The sequence below is a fragment of the Rana temporaria genome, chromosome 3, assembly GCF_905171775.1.
Source record: "Rana temporaria chromosome 3, aRanTem1.1, whole genome shotgun sequence".
Classification (NCBI taxonomy): Eukaryota; Metazoa; Chordata; class Amphibia; order Anura; family Ranidae; genus Rana; species Rana temporaria.
The window spans coordinates 75,404,577-75,426,511 of NC_053491.1; the positions used below are offsets into that span (position 1 = coordinate 75,404,577).

General features: G+C 40.9%; 1 protein-coding gene across 1 annotated transcript in view; it reads right to left on the bottom strand.

The window, feature by feature from the left end:
- MYO1E (myosin IE) overlaps positions 1-21,935 on the bottom strand; it is a 267,148-nt gene that overhangs the window by 145,265 nt on the left and 99,948 nt on the right. The window contains exons 3-4 of the mRNA XM_040342781.1: positions 13,564-13,653; positions 1,441-1,535 (exon numbers count right to left, since the gene is read on the bottom strand). Of these exons, the coding sequence (XP_040198715.1) occupies positions 1,441-1,535; positions 13,564-13,653 (185 nt within the window). The remainder of the gene's footprint in view (positions 1-1,440; positions 1,536-13,563; positions 13,654-21,935) is intronic.

A 21,935-nucleotide genomic window follows, 5' to 3' on the forward strand; every position in this document is an offset into this window, starting at 1 on the left:
TAATTCCCAAGAAGGAGTTAACGTTAAAAGCACCTGTGTTTTGCAGCGCTTCCGAAGCGGTGTAGGAGCGCTGTATACAGTGTTCCTACACCGCCCCAAAAGCAGGACTTTTTTCCCCATCCTGCAAACGCACGACCCCATTGTGGAAGCACCCGGGCTTTCACACTGGGGAAAGGGGTCTTAAGACAAAAGTTAGACTAACTGAAAATTTTAAGCCCAAACAAGTTTCCATTTGATAGAAGGTCCTGTTTATAGGTTTTTTGATGCACCTTAGCAGACTGTTTCTATTTCTATTTCGAACATTTTAACTTTGCAGATATTATATAGAAGAGGTTTATTGCCTATAGTTAAAGCAACATCAATACCTAAAATACAGGAAAAGACTAAGGGCCAGATTCACATATAAATGCGGTGGCGTAACGTATCGTCTATACGATACACCGCCGCAAGTTTTCAGCGCAAGTGCCTGATTCACCAAGCACTTGCGTGTAAACTTACGGCGGTGTAATGTAAAGGCGTCTGGCGCAAGCCTGCCTAATTCAAATGGGGCGTGTACCATTTAAATTAGGAGCGCTCCCACGTACTGCGCATGCTACGTTTTGAAATTCCCGCCGTGCTTTGTGCGAAGTGACGTCACTTTTTTGAACGGCGACGTGCGTAGCGTTCTTCCGTATTCCCGGACGTCTTACGCAAACGATGTGAATTTTAAAATTTCGACGCGGGAACGACGCCCACACTTTAAACAGCACATACGTGTGCTGTCTAAAGTTAGGGCACCTAAAACGACGACTAACTTTGCGACTGGAAACTAGACTAGCAGCGACGTAGCGAACGCGAAAAACCGTCGTGGATCGCCGTAACTACTAATTTGCATACCCGACGCTGGTTTACGACGCAAACTCCCCCCAGCGGCGACCGCGGTACTGCATACTAAGGTCCGACAGTGTAAAACGATTACACCTGCCGGATCTTAGGAATATCTATGCGTAACTGATTCTGTGAATCAGTCGCATAGATAGAAACAGGGATACGACGGCGTATCAGTAGATACGACGGCGTATCCCTTTTGTGGATCTGGCCCCAAATCCCCATTGACCACAATACATACTATGTTCATCAGAAATATTAAAAGACAGAAAATTGCAAGTTTAGTCTAAAAATTCAATGATTTCCAATTAGGATGCAGTATAAAAATTTCAAAATCGTACAATAAACGATTACAAACATTTCAGATTTTCATTTGCAGATCACTGAAAAGAAAATGTTTAATGAGTTGCTTGGAACTACTGCACATTCAAATTCTTAGCTTTACATTAAATCTCATCAATTGCTTACATCCCCCTCTACTTATATAGTTGCCCAAAAATTAACAAAGTATCTACATGGCAAAATGAAAGACTTGAGAACTAGCACAAAAGAAAACATAGAAAAACACCATACCTTATAATGACACACTGGTTTTCTCTGTCAATAATCATGTTTCTGTACATATTGTCAGCCAATGCATAGATATGTGGTGGGTTTTCATACTGAGCCTAGAACAAAAGAATGAATGGTGAAAGATTGGGGTGAGTAAACTCAAGCAGTTAAGTTGCGCCAGTCCAAAACTGTATTTTAAGGGCACGGCAGCCCACTTTTATTTAAAAGCAAGTCGAAGTTCATACAGATAACTGTTCCCATGCAGGGGGTTCTCACCATCACAGCAAAGGCATAACATTCAGCCTTATGGTTCTCTTTTGGCCGCTTTGCTGCTCTTCGTACCTCTGTAGGGTCTTCCTGACCATCAAATACATGCGTCTTTCCTTGGAGCTCCCTCTCTACAGCCTCCTGGTTTCTCCCGTCCCACATGGACTTCCTCCCAGGCCTGGGCCTTCCTTTGTCCCAACCTGACCTCAATGCATGGCATCGTCTCACACGGCTCCCCTCAGACATACAACCAAGCTCCAACTCTGGCTTTATTATGAAGCCAGTACATACCTGAGTAATCAGTGTGCTTGTTGAACTTTTTTTTTTTTTAGTCGAAAGGAGATCGCTGTACCAACATCGGATTGTGAGTACAGTAGATCCGACCTGAGCCATCAGTTTTTTTATTCTTCAACTACTAGTGCTGTGTACGAGGCTTTAGTCTCTCTAAAATCAGGGGTCTCAAATTTATGGCCCTCCAGCTTTTGCGGAACTAGAAGTCCCATCATGCCTCTGCCTGAGAGATGCTTGTAACTAATGCCTAGTACACACGTACGGAATTTCCAGCGGTAAAAATCCCGCCAGGAATCCCGAGGGGAAAACCGAGAAACTGTTCGGTAAGTTTTTCCCCCTACACACAAGAGGTTTTCCAGACAGGAAAACTGTGATGGAGCTTTGGTCAGGAATCCTGGCCATGTGTATGCTCCATTGCAGTTTTTCACATAAGAAAACTGCTGGGAAAAAGAACGCCGGGAATCCCTGCAGGAAAAAGAGAGCTGGTTCTCTTTTTTTCCCCCCGGCAGTTTTCCTTTCGGGAAAACTGCGATGGAGCATACACCGGTTTTCCCATTTTTGACATAATGACAATAGAAACTTGACCTTATCGTAAAAAAAAAAAAAAAAAAAAAAAGTGTTTCAATTTAACAGAAAAAACACAAAAAAGAATAGAAAGCTACTTAAAGAGTTGTTGCACTGCCTTGGTTTCCCGTATTACATTCCTCACAATGGTGGAGTTAACAGCCTTTGACAGCAATCAGAAGATAAGGGAGGGTCCATGGGATGAAACAGCTTGAACTGGTCTACAGGCTGACTGCACAGGAAGTCTATTAACATCTTAAAATATCCCTCCTTGCAATCATTCCTTTATCTCATTGATCTCCAAACATTTCGCATGCACCAGTACATAATATCCATTACCCATGTTATACGAATCTATACTTTAGACTTTTTTTTTATGTTAATAATGAAGAGCAGCAGGGTACAGTTATGGAGAAAAATCATCAAGCATTCCGCATTTATCAGCCTTGAGTGGGCAGAACCTGGGATCTGGCATGAGTTACCCCCCATTATTACTAATTCATCTAATTTCAGGCAAAAAAATAAAAAATTACAGTTTTATATCTTTATGTTTGAAGCCTGAAATGTGGCAAAAGGTCGCAAAGTTCAAGGGGGCCGAATACTTTCGCAAGGCACTGTGTGTGTGTGTGTATATATATATATATATATATATATATATATATATATATATATATATATATATATAAAAAAAAAAAAGTGTCCGAGTATGTACTCCTCACCTTGCCACAAATATACATAATTTTCCTTCGGAAAATGCTAGCTGCCTAGTTATCACACGACATCATGCTTTTATACCTTGAACAGACTTCAGAATCTTACTTACCTGGTCTCAATTACAGTAGGTGCACGCGATATTGTGTCAATCTCGCTCCCTTTCTCGGCGAGATTGAGCACCTACGAGCCCCATCGCGGGAGCCAGCGCCGAGCTGGCTTGCCGCGATAGAGACAAAGCCGTCATAGAAGCGACGGGAGATCAGACTTGGATTCCCGCCAATTCTACACGTGTGCGGCGTTTGTTATGAATCCTGAGGGGGAAGTCCCCGCCGGATTTTAAATAAAAATCCGGCATGGGTTCCCCCCTCAGGAGCATACCGGGCCCTTAGGTCTGTTATGGGTTGTAAGGAGAGCCCCCCCCTACGCCGAAAAAACAGCGTAGGGGGTCCCCCTACAATCCATACCAGACCCGTATCCAAAGCACGCTACCCGGCCGGCCAGGAAGGGAGTGGGGACGAGCGAGCGCCCCCCCCCCTCCTGAGCCGTACCAGGCTGCATGCCCTCAACATGGGGGAGTTGGGTGCTCTGGGGCAGGGGGGCGCAATGCGGGGCCCCCCCACCCCAGAGCACCCTGTCCCCATGTTGATGAGGACAGGGCCCCTTCCCGACAACCCTGGCCGTTGGTTGTCGGGGTATGCGGGCGGGAGGCTTATCGAAATCTGGGAGCCCCCTTTAATAAGGGGGCCCTCAGATACCGGCCCCCCACCCTAAGTGAATGGATATGGGGTACATCGTACCCCTACCCATTCACCTGGAGGAAAAATGTTAAAGTCAATAAACACAACACAAGAGTTTTTACATTAATTTATTAGTCTGCTCCGGAGGCCGCCCTTTAGCTCTGTTTACCAGGGGGGGGCTTCTTCTTTGACGTCTTCGGGTGGGGGCCGCTCTTCGCCGCCGTCCGGTTCTCTTCCACCGCCGGGGGGGGGGGTCGCTTTTATAAAAGCGCCCACTCCTCGGCGGGTTTCCTCCGACGTCTTCGGCGGGGGGTGGTGTGCTTCTTCTTCCGCTATCCCGACGGGTCTTCTCCGGCTATCCGGGGGGTCTTCTTCACTCTCCGGGGGTCTTCTGCTATGTTCGCCGCGCTCCGCTGTTGACTCGGCGCACCCCGGTTCTTCCTCCAGCTGTCCGGTGCCTTCTCCTTCAGCGCTGAACGTCTATCTTCTTCTTCCGTGCTGTGACGTATTCTTCTTCTTCCGGGCTGTGACGTCATCTTCTTCTGTTCTCCAGATGTTGACACGCCGGCTCTTCTCGCTGAAATGACGGATGCGCGCCTTGCATCGGACCTATATAGGCCTCACAGTCCCATCATGCTCTGTACCTACCCATGTGATACCTACCCACGTGGGTAGGTATCACATTGGTAGGTACCAGAGCATGATGGGATTGTGAGGTCTATATAAATCCGATGCAAGCCGCGCACCTGTCATTGCAGCGAGGAAAGGCGACGTGTCAACATCGGGAGAAGAAGAGAAGTGAAGAACATGACGTCACAGCACGGAAGAAGAACTCACAGCACGGAAGGAGAAGAAGACGTACAGCACAGAAGAAGAAGAAGGCACCGGACAGCGAGAGGAAGAACCGGGGTGCGCCGAGTCAACAGCGGAGAGCGGCGAACATAGAAGGAGACCCCCGGAGAATTGAGAAGACCCCCCGGATAGCGGAGAAGACCCGTCGGGATAGCGGAAGAAGAAGCCCCCCCGCCGAAGACGCCGGAGGAAACCCGCCGGGGGGTGGGGCCTTTTTTAAAAGCGACCCCCCCCGGCGGTGGAAGAGAACCAGACGGCGGCCCCCACCCACCCGAAGACGTCAAAGAAGAAGCTCCCCCTGGTAAAAGAGCTAATAAAGAAGACAGGGGGGGCCTCCGGAGCAGAAAAATAAATTATTTTAAAAACCCTTGTGTAGTGTGTTTATTAACTTTGACATTTTTCCTACAGGTGAATGGTTAGGGGTACGATGTACCCCATATCCATTCACTTAGGGTGGGGGGCCGGTATCTGGGGGCCCCCTTATTAAAGGGGGCTCCCAGATTCCGATAAGCCTCCCGCCCGCATACCCCAACGGCCAGGGTTGTCGGGAAGGGGCCCTGTCCTCATCAACATGGGGACAGGGTGCTCTGAGGTGGGGGGGCCGCAGTGCGCCCCCCTGCCCCAGAGCACCCAATCCCCCCATGTTGAGGGCATGCAGCCTGGTACGGCTCAGGAGGGGGGGGGCGCTCGCTCGTCCCCACTCTCTTCCTGGCCGGCCGGGTAGCGTGCTTTGGATATGGGTCTGGTATGGATTGTAGGGGGACCTCCTACGCCGTTTTTTTCGGCGTAGGGGGGCTCTCCTTACAACCCATAACAGACCTAAGGGCCCGGTATGCTCCTGAGGGGGAACCCATGCCGGATTTTTATTTAAAATCCGGCGGGGACTTCCCCCTCAGGATTCATAACAAACGCCGCACACGTGTAGAATTGGCAGGAATCCAAGTCGGATCTCCCGTCGCTTCTATGACGCGCTTGCTGGGATGTGCTGTCACTATTCCAGTGAGTGCGAGATGTCGGCGAGATCTCGGCACCATGTCGCCGAGAATCAGCGCGATGCTGTCGTGCTAAAAACACAATATCACAAACACCTACTGTAGTGTTAATTTCATCAACAAAATGAACACTTTTAGACGATTAAAATCCGACAAACTTTAAAACTGTTTAGATGACAAATGCAACTAAAACTAAGGCTCGATTTACATCTATGCATATTGCTTTTTTCAGCAGTGCTTTTTGTTGTGCTTTGCGACACATGTGTTTGCCGCATTTTTGATGCGTTTTGCGTTTTTAATTATTTTTTGCCCAATTTGTTGTTGGGCAGAATAAATAATGCAAAACGCCTAAACTCACTAAAATGCTTTTCTGCTGCTTCTCCATTGAAGTCTATTGAATAAAAAAAAAAGCAGCTTTTTCGCATTTAATAAAAAGTCTGACCCTTTCCAAAAACTCAGTGGCACAAAAATGCATTGATGTGAATGCGTTCCATAGGAACCCATGTTAAAAACATAATGTCCTGCATTTCTGCAAAATACAGCAAAAAATTCATTTGTGTGAACCCAGTCTTAAATGGCATTTCTGTCAAAAGACTAGGACTAAAACTAAACCAAAATTTGATGTCAAAATGAACACTGGTTATATATCACAATAGCTAAAATATCTGTGTCTGTAGGGCATGTTCAAACCCTAATACCATAAAAAATAACATCTTATTCGATTTTTAGTCCAAGAGTATATAATGAGATGGAAATTCTAGAGAAATGCTTAAATAATACATTACTAAAATCTAATGGGTTTAGTTAAATTGTAGACTAAAAATGTACTGGAGAATTTAGTTGACAAAAATACAACTAAACAAATAATTCAGATACCCAAGATACGACTAAAACTAAAACTGCATTTTAGTCAAAAGACTGACAAAAACTAAAATCAAAATTTGATGTCAAAATGAACACTGGTCTCAATACACAATCTTTATAAGTGACTAAAAGCCATTTGGTCAGCATTGAAGTAAACCAACTAGCTTTTCCAGTAGTCAAATACTAGACCAATTAACTTCTTTCCACCCATGTAACACAAACATGCTGTGGTAAAGAGCTTTAAAAGGGAGAAGTTCAAGTTTTGGGAAAAAAAATAAACAAATGCACATTTTTTTTGCAGGTAAAAAAATAAATAAAAAAGAGCTTTTTGTTGAGCCTGTAAAGCATTGCACCAGCGATCAGCAGATCTGCCAGTGTATCTGCTTGCCTGTACATCTCGTACAGGCTCTACCATGGTGCTCCACAGCACCGTTGTGGTTCATTGAAAACTGCAAGCCGACAGCCACAAAGGCTGCTGGGCCTTGTAGTTTTGTATGCACAGAGCTCGGTCAATCAGTGATGCAGGTGGGCGGAGCCCCACTTGCCCTAGTTTTCTTAAATTGCGACACCTAGCGGGGGAGGTAAAGGAACCCTGCTAGCTGTCATAGTGGGAATCAGGGAGGTGTGGGGGATGGTTCGTTCGTAACATGTTACACACCGAATATAGGTGTAACATGTTACGAAAGGTGAACTTTCCCTTTTTACCGCCTACACGCTGCACATATCCGTGCGTCCATTGATGGCTGAGGATTCTGTGCCGACACTGAGCTCCCAGCACAATGACCAAGCTGTCATAAATCGCTCCTGGTCTCTAGTAATGATCGAGAGCTGGTGGGCCAGGCTCCTGATCATGTGACCACTGTGATAGCCAATTACATCGGTCACATGATCAGGCAGCTCGTCACGCCACCCAGGCATAAAGGCCCAGTTAAACAGGACCCTGAAGCTATACAGGATGGGGTTAAACAGGAACTTCATAGAACTTCTATAAAATAAATCTGAGTAGGAAATGATAAAAATAAATACATTCAGCCAGACATAATAAAAGGCATTATATAAAAAGAACATCTATATGAAAGTAGATTGCTGCGAGTTACACTGTATAGAATCAGGGAAGGAACAGATGACAAACAAATACCAGTATCTACAGACACGTATACACACAGTTCTTGTGCCTAGTGACACACAGCATTGTGCGATTACAAATAAAAGATGACCTCCATCGGACAGGACTTGCTAATGCTCATATAACCACAACTTCAAACCAAAGTGTGGCTTCGTTTTTCTATTCTCAGCAAGAAAAGGAAGTGTCCAGCTGGATTTCATAGGACTCATTGTTCAGACATGTTGATTCATCTTTTTATCTGGAACTTCTTGTTTTATCCCTTTACTGATTTCCGCTTTGTATATTCGTAAAGGAATAACAAAATATTCTTGATCCTAGCAGACATGGAGAGGTTATTTTAATAAAAATAACCTAGCAATTACAGTTAGGTCCATATATATTTAGACACGGGCACAATTTTCTTACTTTTGGCTCTGTATGCCACCAGAATAAAATGAAAGAATCCAAATTTATTTTAAGTGCAGACATTCAGCTTTAATTCAAGGGGTTTAACATGAATATCAACTACAGTAAACCCTCGGATTGCGAGTAACGCGGTTAACGAGCGTTTCGCAATGCGAGCACTGTATTTAAAAAAATTTGGACTCGGTTTGCGAGTGTTGTCTCGCAACACGAGCACGATTCAGGCCAAAGTGGTGTGCAGTACCGCTTTTGGCCTGATGTGGGGGGGGGGGGCGCCGGAGTCGAGCAGAGCCAAACGTCGCCATTCGGAAATGCACGGAAAGGCCCAAGGACAGTACGGCTGACCTTAGCAAATCTCGGGTAGGAAGTCTTTCCGAGGTGTCCTTGGGACTTTTCAGCCGTTTGAGGCTCTCCGGTACCCCCCCCCCCCGCCTCTGGCCAGATGCAGTATTGCATCCCATTGAAGTCAATGCGGAACAAAATATTTTTGTTTACATTGATTTCACTGGGGAAACCCACTTTGATATGAGAGTACCTTGGATTACGAGCATTCTTTTGGAACCGATTATGCTCGTAATCCAAGGTTCCACTGTACAAATGTTAGGAACTGCAACCATTTTCATACACAGTCCCCCCATTTTAAGGGGCTCAAATGCAATTGGACAAATGAATATAATCATAAATAAAATGTTCATTTTTAAAATCCTTTACTGGCAATGACTGCCTGAAGTCTGGAACCCATGGACATTACCAAAGAATGGGTTTCCTCCTTTCTGATACTTTGCCAGGCTCTAACTGTAGCTGTCTTCAGCTGTTCTTTGTTTGTGGGTCTTTTCGCCTTTAGTTTTGCCTTCAGCAAGTAAAAAGGCATGCTCAATCGGGTGGAGATCTGGTGATTGATTTGGCCATTGCAGAATATTCCACTTATTTTCCTTCAAAAGCTCCTTGGTTGCTTTTGCAGTGTGTTTTGGATCATTGTCCACCTGTACTGTGAATCAACTTGCTGCATTTGGCTTAATCTGGGCTGACAGTATATCTCTAATCACTACAGAATTCATCTGGCTGCTTCTGTCACATCAATAAACACCAATGACCCAGTGCCACTGGAAGCCATGCATGCCCATGCCATCACACTGCCTCCACCATGTTTTACAGATGACGTGTGCTTTGGCTCATGAGCTGTTCCAAGAATTCACCACACTTTTTTCATCTCGTCATTCTGGCACAGATTAATCTTAGTTTTATCCATCCAAAGAATGCTTTCCCAGAACTGGTCTGCCTTTTTTTTTTGGGCAAAGTCTAATCAGTTTTTTCTATTCTTCTGGCTTATGAATGGTTTTCACCTTGTGGTGAACACTCTGTATTTGCTCTTGTGAAGTCCTCTCTTGCAGACTTTGATAATGATATGCCCACCTCCTGGAGAGTGTCCTTCACTTGTCTGGATGTTGTGAATGGGTTTTTCTTTACCATAGAGAGGATCCTCTGATCATCCACCACTGTTGTCCGTCGATGTCCAGGCCTTTTTATGTTGCTGAGCTCACCAGTGTGTTCTGATTTCCTCAGAATGTACCAAACTGTTGATTTGGCCACTCCTAATGTTGCTGCTATCTCCCCGATGAATTTGATTTATTTTTGAAGCCTTACAATGGCCTGCTTCACTTGCATGGACAGCTCCTTTGAACGCATGATGTAGGGTCACAGAAATAGTTTCCAAATGTAAATACCACACTTAGAATCAACGCCAGACCTTTTACCTGCTTAAATTGATGAAGAAATAACAAAGAAGTTGCCAACACCTGGCCATGAAACAGCTTTTGATTCAATTGTCCAATAACCTATGGTCCATTGAAAAGGGAATACGGCTATTAAGAGCTGTAATTCATAAACCCTTCCTCCGATTTGGGTGTACATACACTCAAATTAAACCTTTCAGTCCCCAAATTTGTGCCTATATATATATATATATATATATATATATATATATATATATATATATATATATATATATACACATATATATATATATATATATATATATATACACATACATACACACACACACACACACACACACACATATAAAAATAAAAAACTGTATATACTCTTACCGCCCACTTTATTAGGTACAACTGTTCAATTGCTTGGTAACACAAATTGCTAATCGGCCAATCACATGGTAGCCACTCAACGCATTTAGGCATCTAGATATGGTGAAGACGACTTTGACGGTCAAACTGAGCATCAGCATGGGGAAGAAAGGGGATTTAAGTTACTTTGAATGTGACACCGTTGTTGGTCCCTGACAGGCTGGTCTGAGTATGTCAAAAACTGCTGATCTACTGGGATTTTCAACCATCTCTAGGGTTTACAGAGAATGGTCAGAAAAAGAGAAAATATCCAGTGAGTGGTAGTTGTGTGGAGGAAAATGTCTTGTTGATGTCAGGAGAATGGGCAGACTGGTTTGAGATTATAGAAAGACAACTGTAACGCAAATAACCACTCATCACAACCAAGGTATGCATAATACCATCTCTGAACACCAAATCGAACCTTGAAGAAGGTGAGCTATAGCAGTAGAAGACCACACCGGGTGCCACTCCTGTCAGCTAAGAACAGGAAACTGAGGCAAAAATTTGCACAGGCTCACCAAAATTGTACAATAGAAGATTGGAAAAACATTGTCTGGTCTGATGAGTCTGAATTTCAGCTGTGACATTCAGATGGTAGGGTCAGAATTTGGCGTAAAAAAACATGAAAGCATGATGCACCTTTTGGGATATGGTGGAAAGAGATTTGAATCATGGATTTGCAGCCAACAAATCTGCGTGATGCTATCATGTCAATCTGGACCAAAAATAGCAGAAAGCTTAAAAAAAAAAAAATACTAATGCAGCCATCACAGCCAATAATTGGTTAGCTGCAATATAAATATTTGCTTTTGGGTTTACTACTGCTTTAAGAAATGTCAAAGTTTTAAAACTGTACGCTAGGCTGATGAAGAAAACAATCAGATCCAGTTCTGTATGCATTTAAAAATAATTTAGCCCATATTGACAATTGTTTTGCGGTAACCCACAGTAATACATGAACATTAAAGCAGAGCTATGGTGCTATTCATTACAAACAGATTTTTTTTATAAAAGCTCTACAGTACTAGTACTATTCTAATTAGTGTTGATTTAATTAGAATACATGTGAATCCCAGTTCACTTACATTTGATACTCGACTAACGATTTAAAGCCTAACTGGAGAAACCTTAAAAAAAAAAAAAAAAAAAAACACTATTCCTTGCAGTAAGGCTGTGCCCCCGGTGCAAGGGTTAAAGAGCATGTAAGCCCAACATTTCATATTTCTGATATGTGCCTGCTGTACCCTGTACTTGTATGAGAAAGTATCCGGTTCTCTTTGTATTACATAGTTATAGTTAGTCAGGTTGAAAAAAGACACAAGTCCATCAAGTTCAACCACAAGAAATAAAACAATAATAATATCGTACAATCACATATACCCAAGTCTATACCCACAGTTGATCCAGAGGAAGGCAAAAAAAAAAAAACAGCAAAGCATGATCCAATTTGCTACAGCAGGGGAAAAAATTCCTTCCTGATCCCCCATGAGGCAAATCGGATATTCCCCGGATTAACTTTATCTATAAATGTTAGTACTCAGTTATATTATGTACATTTGGGAAAGAACCCAGGCCTTTCTTAAAGCACTGTATTGTTTCCTTTATGTGAAATCCCTGGTGTTACTGTCAGTCTCTGTACTTTTCTATTAAAAATGTACCACACTAAGCAAGGAAAACACATTGTGGTCAGTTCTCTAGCTATGCTGGGAACTCTGTGTGCTCTCCTTCAACTATGAGACTTGTCCTGACACCCCTCCCCCCCATGCACAGCCGTTCACTGGGAAGATCAGTGTGCTGCTGTTTCTCCTTCACCAGCTCTTTCTTATGCAACTGATAACAGAGGGAATATGATCACTTAAAAAAATAAAAAATAAATAAAAATGATATATTTTTTTTACATCCATTTCCAATCAATTAATCACTTTGCTTGTTTAGGTCTGGGGGAAGCAAAGAAAAGATGGTCAACTTTTTAAGATGCTCCACACTGCTACAGTTGTCCACAGCCTCTCCTCCCCCATGTTCCACTGGTCCAAGGTCTTGACATCAAGGCCAATGTAGGGTCCATAGCCCTGCGTTGGATGAGGGAGCGCCATCTGCTGGTGGAGTGGAGGATGACACAAGCTAAAGTGCAAAATGCTTTCCCACTCTAGACCAGCACTTATCACTTGCAATGGGGCTGTGCCCTCTTAGAAAGGGTTAACTATTACGTTTCCCGGAGGTGGGCTTTGAAACTGAACTTTGGGGTGACAGTCAGTGTTAATTTTGGCAGAAAATTTCGATTTAGTTTTAGTCTTAGGACCAGGGCTTTTTTTCAGTTCCACCACCTCTGGCTCAGACCCTTTGGTGCCTGCTCACCACAGTCACTTGTAAACACAGAAGTCTGGTTTATGTGTTTACAAGTGACAGCTCTGCACTCTGTGTGTAACCCCCCCCCCCTGAACTTTGCACTCTGTATGTAATGCAATCCTGGTATTTAATGCCCCTTTAAGACCATTCTACTGTTTTTGAAATCTGAACAGGGTCGTGGTTGAGTTCCTGCACCTATTTTCTGAGAAAAAAAAGCTCTGCTTAGGACTAAAATGGCATTTTAGTTTTAGTCCCAACTAAATCTCCAGTACATTTTAGTCGACTAAAATCGAATGTATGCAATTAAACTGTAATGCATTAGGTTAACATTTCTCTACCATTTCCAAACTCATTATATACTGCTCGAGTGAAAAAAAATCTAATATGGTTATTTATGGTATTACAGACCATTGTTAATTTTGAAGTCAAAATTCAATTTAGTTTTAGCCTTAGTCTTGACTAAAATGCCATTTTAGTTTTAGTCGTATTTTAGTCATCTCAATTGTTTTAGTCGTATTTTAGTAGACTAAAATAGTATTCATTTAGTCAACGAAATTAACACTGGTGACAATAATAAAAACAGTCACTCCCCTTGTACAGGTAGAGTGGTCTTCTATTTGCTCCGTTTGTATATTTCTGCAGGCTGCCTGTAGTGGGGTGTTGTCCTGGGTCCTTCCCACAGCACTGCTCTCTGCACATACTACGTGAAACAGAGTGATGATGTCACTACTACCTTTAGGAGATATTTGGATTTGCAGAGGCATTTTGTGCACACAAAGTTGAGAGTTTTGTCATCATAGAGAAATAAATATAATTACAGGCTTTTGTGCCTGGCGTTCAACTTAAAGCTAGATACTTACAGCTCCTTGGTACATCTCAATCTCCTTTTCTCCAAAGTAGGGCATTTGCTTGAATGGATTCACAGAGATCAGCACTGGGCCAATATATGTCTAAGAAGAGTTAAGGATGTATAATGCACAACAGCATTCATATAACTGAACAGGATGTACACTAATAAAACCAACCAATCAGCTTTTAGATGTTACTGTTCAAACAATTGAGTTGACTGCTGATTGGTCGGTAAGCGTTCTTGCATTTTGCATCTTCGTACTCCATAGGGTGATACAGGCTAGAGAGAGATGAGAAGCAGAACAGGATTATTCAAAGTCTACTCAATCCATTTGCACTACAACATCACAACCTTGGCTTTATAGTAAATGCCGTCATTTCATTTTGGTGCTCCAGATTCACCGCTAATTAGAGGCTTTATTTTTTTGTACAGTAGCAGTGTTATATTTTAAGCCCTCTGAAATTAGGCTTCCACCCACCGACCTCGTAAACAAAGTGTAGATCCAAGTCTGGCAGTTATATCAAAAGTCGAAAAAAAGGAAACAGACATCCAAACATCAGCACTGATCCAAATCCTCTGCATACTTTGGATTAACTAGAACACACTGACGATATCAGGAGGCTTGATAGATGCACAGCCATCCACAGCAACAAATCCCATTTGAAAATTTTATTAAAGCGGTTGTAAAGGTTTATCTTTTATTTTCTAAATTGGTTCCTTTAAGCTAGTGCATTGTTGGTTCACTTACCCTTTCCTTCGATTTCCCCTCTAAATGTTTTTTTTCTTTGTTTTCTTTGTCTGAATTTCTCACTTCCTGTTCCTCCTCAGTAAGCTGTTCTGGCTGACTAACCCCCAGCCAGAATGACTCGGATGATGGGGGCAAGCTTACTGAGGAGAAACAGGAAGTGAGAAATTCAGACAAAGAAAAAAAACATTTAGGCCCCATGCACACGAGACGCTGGTAAACTCGAGTTCAGAGGCATTTGGGCATTTTTTTCAACTGCCCCTGAACACATTTAATGTTATCCTATGTGTCCATGCACACATTCACGTTTTTTTGCGTTTTAAAGCAGTTGGATTTAGGCTCGTTTTTTCAGACGCAAAATTTTGGGTTCAGACGCAAACGTTTTTGCGTTTCAAAGCTTTGGGAGGGTCTACAATGTCTTTGTTATGAACGCTGATAGCCACAAACGCAGTAAAACGCTGCGAAATTTGCGGCAAAAACTGGCGTTTTAAACGCCGGTTTTTGCCTTTGAAAACTTGAGTTTACATGTGTTTGCATTTGCTTCTCGTGTGCATGGGGCCTTAGAAGGGAAATCGAAGGAAAAGGTAAGAAGAACCAACAATGCACTAGCTTAAAAGGAACCCATTTAGAAAATAAAAAACAAACCTTTACAACCTCTTTAAGATCATTTCTGATTGGTTAATGTGCGTCATTTCACAGACTGACTGTATTCTCATTAATATTGCTTTAACTTTGCAAAATAAATGGTCGGCACTACTGAATATTTAGACAGCAAATGCACTTTAGGCCCCATACACATGTGCGTTCAGGGGTTAACTATGAATTTCTAACAGAGACTAAGCGGGGTTCCTGCAAACGGCTGTGAGTGGGAAGCCCCATATAAAGCATTGTGTGGCAGACAGCGTTGGCAACCATTCGTGACAGTTCGCATGTAAATCAGACATGTAGTAAAAACCTGTGGATGATGCCCAAGCAAACCATCTGATCTCAATATCAAAATCCCATAAAAGATATGCAATATTGGAAAAGTATCAACTTCATTTGTATACATCTATGTTTTTTAGCCTCGTGTGGTTTTTAAACAAGGTTATGTATTTAATAATATTGTAATAATTTTTTTTTTTTTATATATATATAAAACAGTAATTTTTTGGTTTGGTTGCCGATAAAATCCCATGGAGGGTTTAAAAAACAAAAAACAAAACAAAACAATGGATGATCTGCTTTGGATGCAAATAACATCCACAGGCAATTGCTGTATGATCAATCACACGCGAATGGCTGTGGGCTCCGCTAGCCTCTGATGGCTTTGTATGAGGCTTCATACAGGTGTTCACAGAAACCCTTTTCAGTTTCTCACAGGAATTAATATTCAACGTATATATATATATATATATATATATATATATATATATATATATATATATATACACACACACACACACACACACACACATATATATATACAGTATATATATATATATATGTGTATGGGGGGAACCAATGCGCAAAACCAGCCTAAATGTAAATAATTAAAATATCAACTAAAATCTAAAAGCAGCAGCCACTACTGAAATAGTGCTCACGCACCAGAAGACATATGTAAATTGGGGGTAAATAGAGGCGCTTGCCAAAAATAGCTAAAATAACTAAATTGCCAAATAACGCACAGCAACGTAAGGATAGTAATGATTAAATCCAAATAATGTTTCACTCCTTGTTTCCAATACCTTCAAAGGCATCTACATTGAGATGAATGAGGTGGAGATAGTGAAAATTAATAATCCAGAAAAATAGACTAAAAATAATAATTAATAGTCAGCACATTAACATCAATCTAATAGTGTCATAAAACAGTGATAACTTAACAGTGATAAATCCGTAAGGAAGGACCAAAAAAACACACAGTGTAAAATCTGAGTGATAAATAATGTTAAGAATAAACATCAATGTTTGTGAATAAATAATCTTTAGGATAAAAAATATTAATTATATAAAAAAATATATAAGCAAAAAATGTTGAGTAAAAAAGATTGATGAAAAAATGTGATAAATAAAGTTAAAGTGTTTCAAGTCAACCTCCAAAAATAGTGGAAAGTCCCAAAAGAAAGGTGCAAGAAAAACTTATAATAAAGTGCCAGTCCAAACTCTTCAAAAAAAATGTGTAAATAATGATTAGATAAGTGCTGCCATCCACCGCACGAAATTCCAGTGTAGTTTGTGCAGACTCGTGAAGATAATCCCAGCCTCTCACCTCAAAACAGGTTAAACCAGCCTGTTAGATGTATTAAAGGATTCCAGCAATCTAGGCTCTATGGGTCACTCCAAAACGTCCACCAAGGGTAAAGCTCCAGACCACTCACATGAAAGTAAATGTAAACTCCATAGTGTAATAGGTTCAACACAATTTTAATAGTGGTTAAAACAAGGTATTACACTCACATTTACCAGGAAGTAAAAACAGCATGCAGCGAATGTTTGTATGTAAAGAAGTAGATCTCCGCTCTCGGCCGCGAGCGGAGATGACGTCACCGTCGGCACTTTCCTTCACCTGACGCGTTGCGTAGCAGATCAACGCTACTTAGTCATAGGTATGGAGGTGCCGTCGGTGATGGTGACTTAAATAGGAATGCGGATGCGCGCTAATCGGCACTTCCGGGTGGATATTAAACCACAAATGTTAAAACAAATAACTCCTTTGGATATAAAATCGAAAGTGCATGTAATAGAGGGTATGACATAAATAATTTGTAGTATCGAAATACTAACTCCCTCTAGTGGGTCAAGATATGTTAAACATAATACAATTAGGACAAAGCTAAAATATGGCTCCCTCCAGTGGGGAAAGACAGGAACATAAATCTCTGTATATAATAATAGGAGCATAATTCAATCAATAGACAAACGAGTAATAGCTCCCTCTACTGGATGTTGACAAGTATAATGAATGAAATAATAAATACAAGCTCCCTCCAGTGGATAAATAAAAGACTGAAATCACATAGCTTAATATTAGGCCAGTTGATACTCAGTGCTTGTCAGGTAACTGATAACGGCTCCCTCTAGTGGATGATGGGACAACTGGGGGAAAGTTAATACTAGTAATCATGTTTACCTATATATAACTCCTTCCCAAATAGAACAGATTGTCTACATGAATAAATATGAAAAAGGGAGGATGGTGAGTGAGTATTAATATTCTAAAATCATGGTTAAAATTAATGAATAAGCTTATTTGATAAATTATTAAAAAATTAAAATATTAAAAATATTAAAAATTGGAGATAAAACAGTTCAAATCAAAATCTATATTATGGCCATTGGGGGACAAAGTGCATAATTCGTGGATCCAGCGAGATTCAGTCTGACTGATTTTTTGCACTTTGTTGTCTCCCCTCCAATGGGGTTTGTATTTTTCAATGCCCCACACTTTCAGGGACGAAGGGTCTTTATTATGAAAGCGTAGTGGCGAGATAAGCTATGTTTAGGGAATCCATTTATGATATTTTGTGTATGTTCACGCAATCTCTTCCACAGGGGCCTTTTTGTTCTACCCACATATTGGATTTGGCACGGGCATTCTAGGAGATACACAACACCTTCCGTTCTACACGAGATGAAATCTTTGATTTTATATTCTCTCCCTGTACAACTTGATTTAAAGGTTTCCTTTTTCTTCTTACTTTCTTTGGTGTGTTTACAGGTGAAGCAGGTTTTACATGGATAGAAGCCTTTTTCATTAAAAAAGGAAAAACTCTTTTTTTCAGGAGGATCCAGGACATTCTTTGCAATAAGGTCTCTCAGAGTAGGGGCCCTCCTATATGTAAAGAGAGGTTTCTCCGGAAGTACACTTGTCAAATGGCGATCACCCTTCACAACATGCCAGTATTTTCTACAGATGGTTTCTATTTGTTTATGTTGGACACTGTAGTCCATTATTAGTGGCACCCCCCCAGCAAAGGTATTGTTTTTTGAACAGTCCTGTATAAGGGTGTTTCGGTCCAAAGCCATAACGTCCTGTATTTTCTTATCGATAAAATCTTGTTGATAACCTTTCTCTACAAACCTTTTCCCAATAAAATCAGCCTGTTTTAAAAATGTATCATCTTTAGTGCAGTTTCTCCTCAACCTTAGTAGTTGCCCTTTCGGTATATTTTCCAACCAGGGTGAGTGATGGCAACTATCCAAAGGTAAATAGCTGTTTCTATCTACAGTCTTAAAATAGGTTTGCGTTATCAGTTTAGTTCCTTCTTTGATGATTTCAAGGTCTAGGAAATTTATTTTCTCATTGCTAATTTCCCACGAGAGAACGATGTTCTTCTCGTTTGTGTTGAGATAAAAACCAAAATCAGTAAGCTTTTCCCTGTCCCCAGACCAAATAATTAAAATATCATCAATAAAACGTTTATATAAAAGCAATTCCTTTGGTCTTCTGTTGTATAGGACCTCCTCTTCCCACTCAGCCATATATAAATTTGCAACACTCGGTGCATATTTAGCGCCCATAGCAATACCACGCACCTGTTTAAAATAATCATTCTGATACCAAAAGTAATTGTGATCCAAACTATATTCCAGACACTGTGTAATAAACTTCTTTTGTGTATCCTTTAGATCACTTAGGCCATTTAAACCCCAGGTGGTTGCTTGTACTGCTTCTTTATGATCAATGATCGTGTACAAGGATGCGACATCGGCTGTAGCCAAATATACTGACTCACCCTCTAATACAAGAGTATCTAACAATTGTATCAGATGTTTTGTATCTCTTAAGTAAGATTCAGTCTTCCTTACTATGGGCTGGAGGAACCAGTCGATGTATTCTCCAATTCTAGATCCTACTGAGTTTATTCCATTGACAATAGGTCTTCCTGGGGGATTTTCCCTAGATTTGTGAATTTTTGGGAGGGTGTATATGACCGGAATCCTACATCCCACTGGTTGTAAATATTTCCCTTCTTTTTTGGTTAAAAGATCTTTCTTCATTCCTCCCTTAACCAGACTTGCCAAATCATCTTTATATCGAATTATAGGGTTTCCAGGAAGTTTGAGGTAGGTCGTGCCATCACTTAACTGTCGTTCCATCTCTTTTTGATATGCTATCTTAGACTGAATAACGATGGCCCCCCCTTGTCTGCTTGTCTTACTACAACATCCTTTCTCTCCTCTAGTTTCCTGATTCCATTCTTTATATCTCCTGGGTCGTATATCTTCTTAATCTTTAAGTCTTGTAGGTCTTTCAGAACCAGTCTTCTAAAGGCTTCAATATGGCCTTCATTACTCACTGGTGGGTTAAAAACAGATTTATTTCTTAGATTGCTATGTAGCACATCATTTTCAGTGGCGATATTTCTCGCACATCCTTCACCCGGTTTGTTCAACATGTATTTCTTTATGTGTAAGCTTCTTGCAAATCTATTGATGTCAACGTAAGCATCAAACTTGTTGAAATTTTTCTTTGGGGCAAATTTTAATCCCTTGTCCAAAACTTTTAATTCCTGCTGGGTAAGTTCTACTCCACTAATGTTAATCACACCATCTCCTATTATTCTCTTTTTGTTCTGTTTCTTGCTTCCCGCCCTACATCCTCTCCTCGATTTTCGTTTCTTCCAGATCGGTTGTCTATATTCCTTCGTGGTGATCTTGTTTTTCTCCTGTCCTTGTCCCAATTCCTTTGAGGGTCCTGATTCCTGGGGCCGTAATCCCTCATCTCCCCTGATCGATATTCCGGACTTGTATGCCTCATTCTCTGTACCCCATATTCCTGATGACGCCTCGGGGATTCTTGGCGTCTCTGTTCTAAAAAATGTCTGGGTGAGGCATTTCTAATATCTCTTCCATATGGGATATGTTGGTTGGATGTCCTAATATAGTCCTGTTGTCTCGGGGTTCTCCCTCCCCTACCTTCATCATCTCTCAAATGGTGATACGGATTATGTACAGGGATATTGTACATATAATCATATTCTCTTCTTCCTTCCGATTGGTGGTAGTAATCATCCCGTCTTTGATTATCGTAAGGATTATTTCCATTTTGATGGGTCTGATTTCTCCAAGGAGGAGTTCTTGACCTTCCTCTATTTCCATTATGAGTGTACGGAGGACCAGGTGCATTATAAGGATTTTGATTAGGCCGATTGTTTTTCCAAAAGGGTTTCCATCCATTTTTTCTTTGTTTTTGATTGGGGGTATTTCTCCCTTGTTGGGTCCCACCCGGAGCCCCATTCTGTGTAGTTACTCCCACATTCGTGACATTTTGTTCTGGTTCAGGTGTACTCCTATTCGAATTAGTCCCCGATTCTTCTGTTTTATTTTGCCATTTAAATACCAGATCATCCTCATAGTCCTTCATATCACGCTGGTACTTTCTTTTTTTCCTTGCAACCGTCTCTTTATCTTTTTGTTCCATGTCACGCTGTAATTGTTTGGATAGAGCTATAAACTCAGGTAGCTCCTTGCTACCTTCCATATTGCTTTTTAGTTCTGTTATTGTTCGATCCAGGGCTTTGATTTTCCGTTGTTTTCTCTTAATCAACAGTGATAGTAATTCTAGGCCCTTGTCATTAAAAAACTGGAACCACTCTTCTGTGGATTCTTTATCCATTAAGCCATCATTTATAGGTACATCCCATCGTAATCTCCTTGGTATTAATCTATCTTTGATGTATTTCTCGTGGGTAACTATATCCCACCATGCATTTATTTTCTTTTCCATTAAATGCCCCATTTTCCTAAACGTGCTCTCCACACTTACTGTTGTGGTTTCTTCAGGTTTTTCAAAAATATTTTCTAAATTAAGTTTCCTATTCTCTAAAAAAGAGAACACCTCCATGGTTTGCTGCACAGGTAAAATAGATCTAAACAGAATATGTGTATGGGGGGAACCAATGCGCAAAACCAGCCTAAATGTAAATAATTAAAATATCAACTAAAATCTAAAAGCAGCAGCCACTACTGAAATAGTGCTCACGCACCAGAAGACATATGTAAATTGGGGGTAAATAGAGGCGCTTGCCAAAAATAGCTAAAATAACTAAATTGCCAAATAACGCACAGCAACGCAAGGATAGTAATGATTAAATCCAAATAATGTTTCACTCCTTGTTTCCAATACCTTCAAAGGCATCTACATTGAGATGAATGAGGTGGAGATAGTGAAAATTAATAATCCAGAAAAATAGACTAAAAATAATAATTAATAGTCAGCACATTAACATCAATCTAATAGTGTCATAAAACAGTGATAACTTAACAGTGATAAATCCGTAAGGAAGGACCAAAAAAACACACAGTGTAAAATCTGAGTGATAAATAATGTTAAGAATAAACATCAATGTTTGTGAATAAATAATCTTTAGGATAAAAAATATTAATTATATAAAAAAAATATATAAGCAAAAAATGTTGAGTAAAAAAGATTGATGAAAAAATGTGATAAATAAAGTTAATTAAAGTGTTTCAAGTCAACCTCCAAAAATAGTGGAAAGTCCCAAAAGAAAGGTGCAAGAAAAACTTATAATAAAGTGCCAGTCCAAACTCTTCAAAAAAAATGTGTAAATAATGATTAGATAAGTGCTGCCATCCACCGCACGAAATTCCAGTGTAGTTTGTGCAGACTCGTGAAGATAATCCCAGCC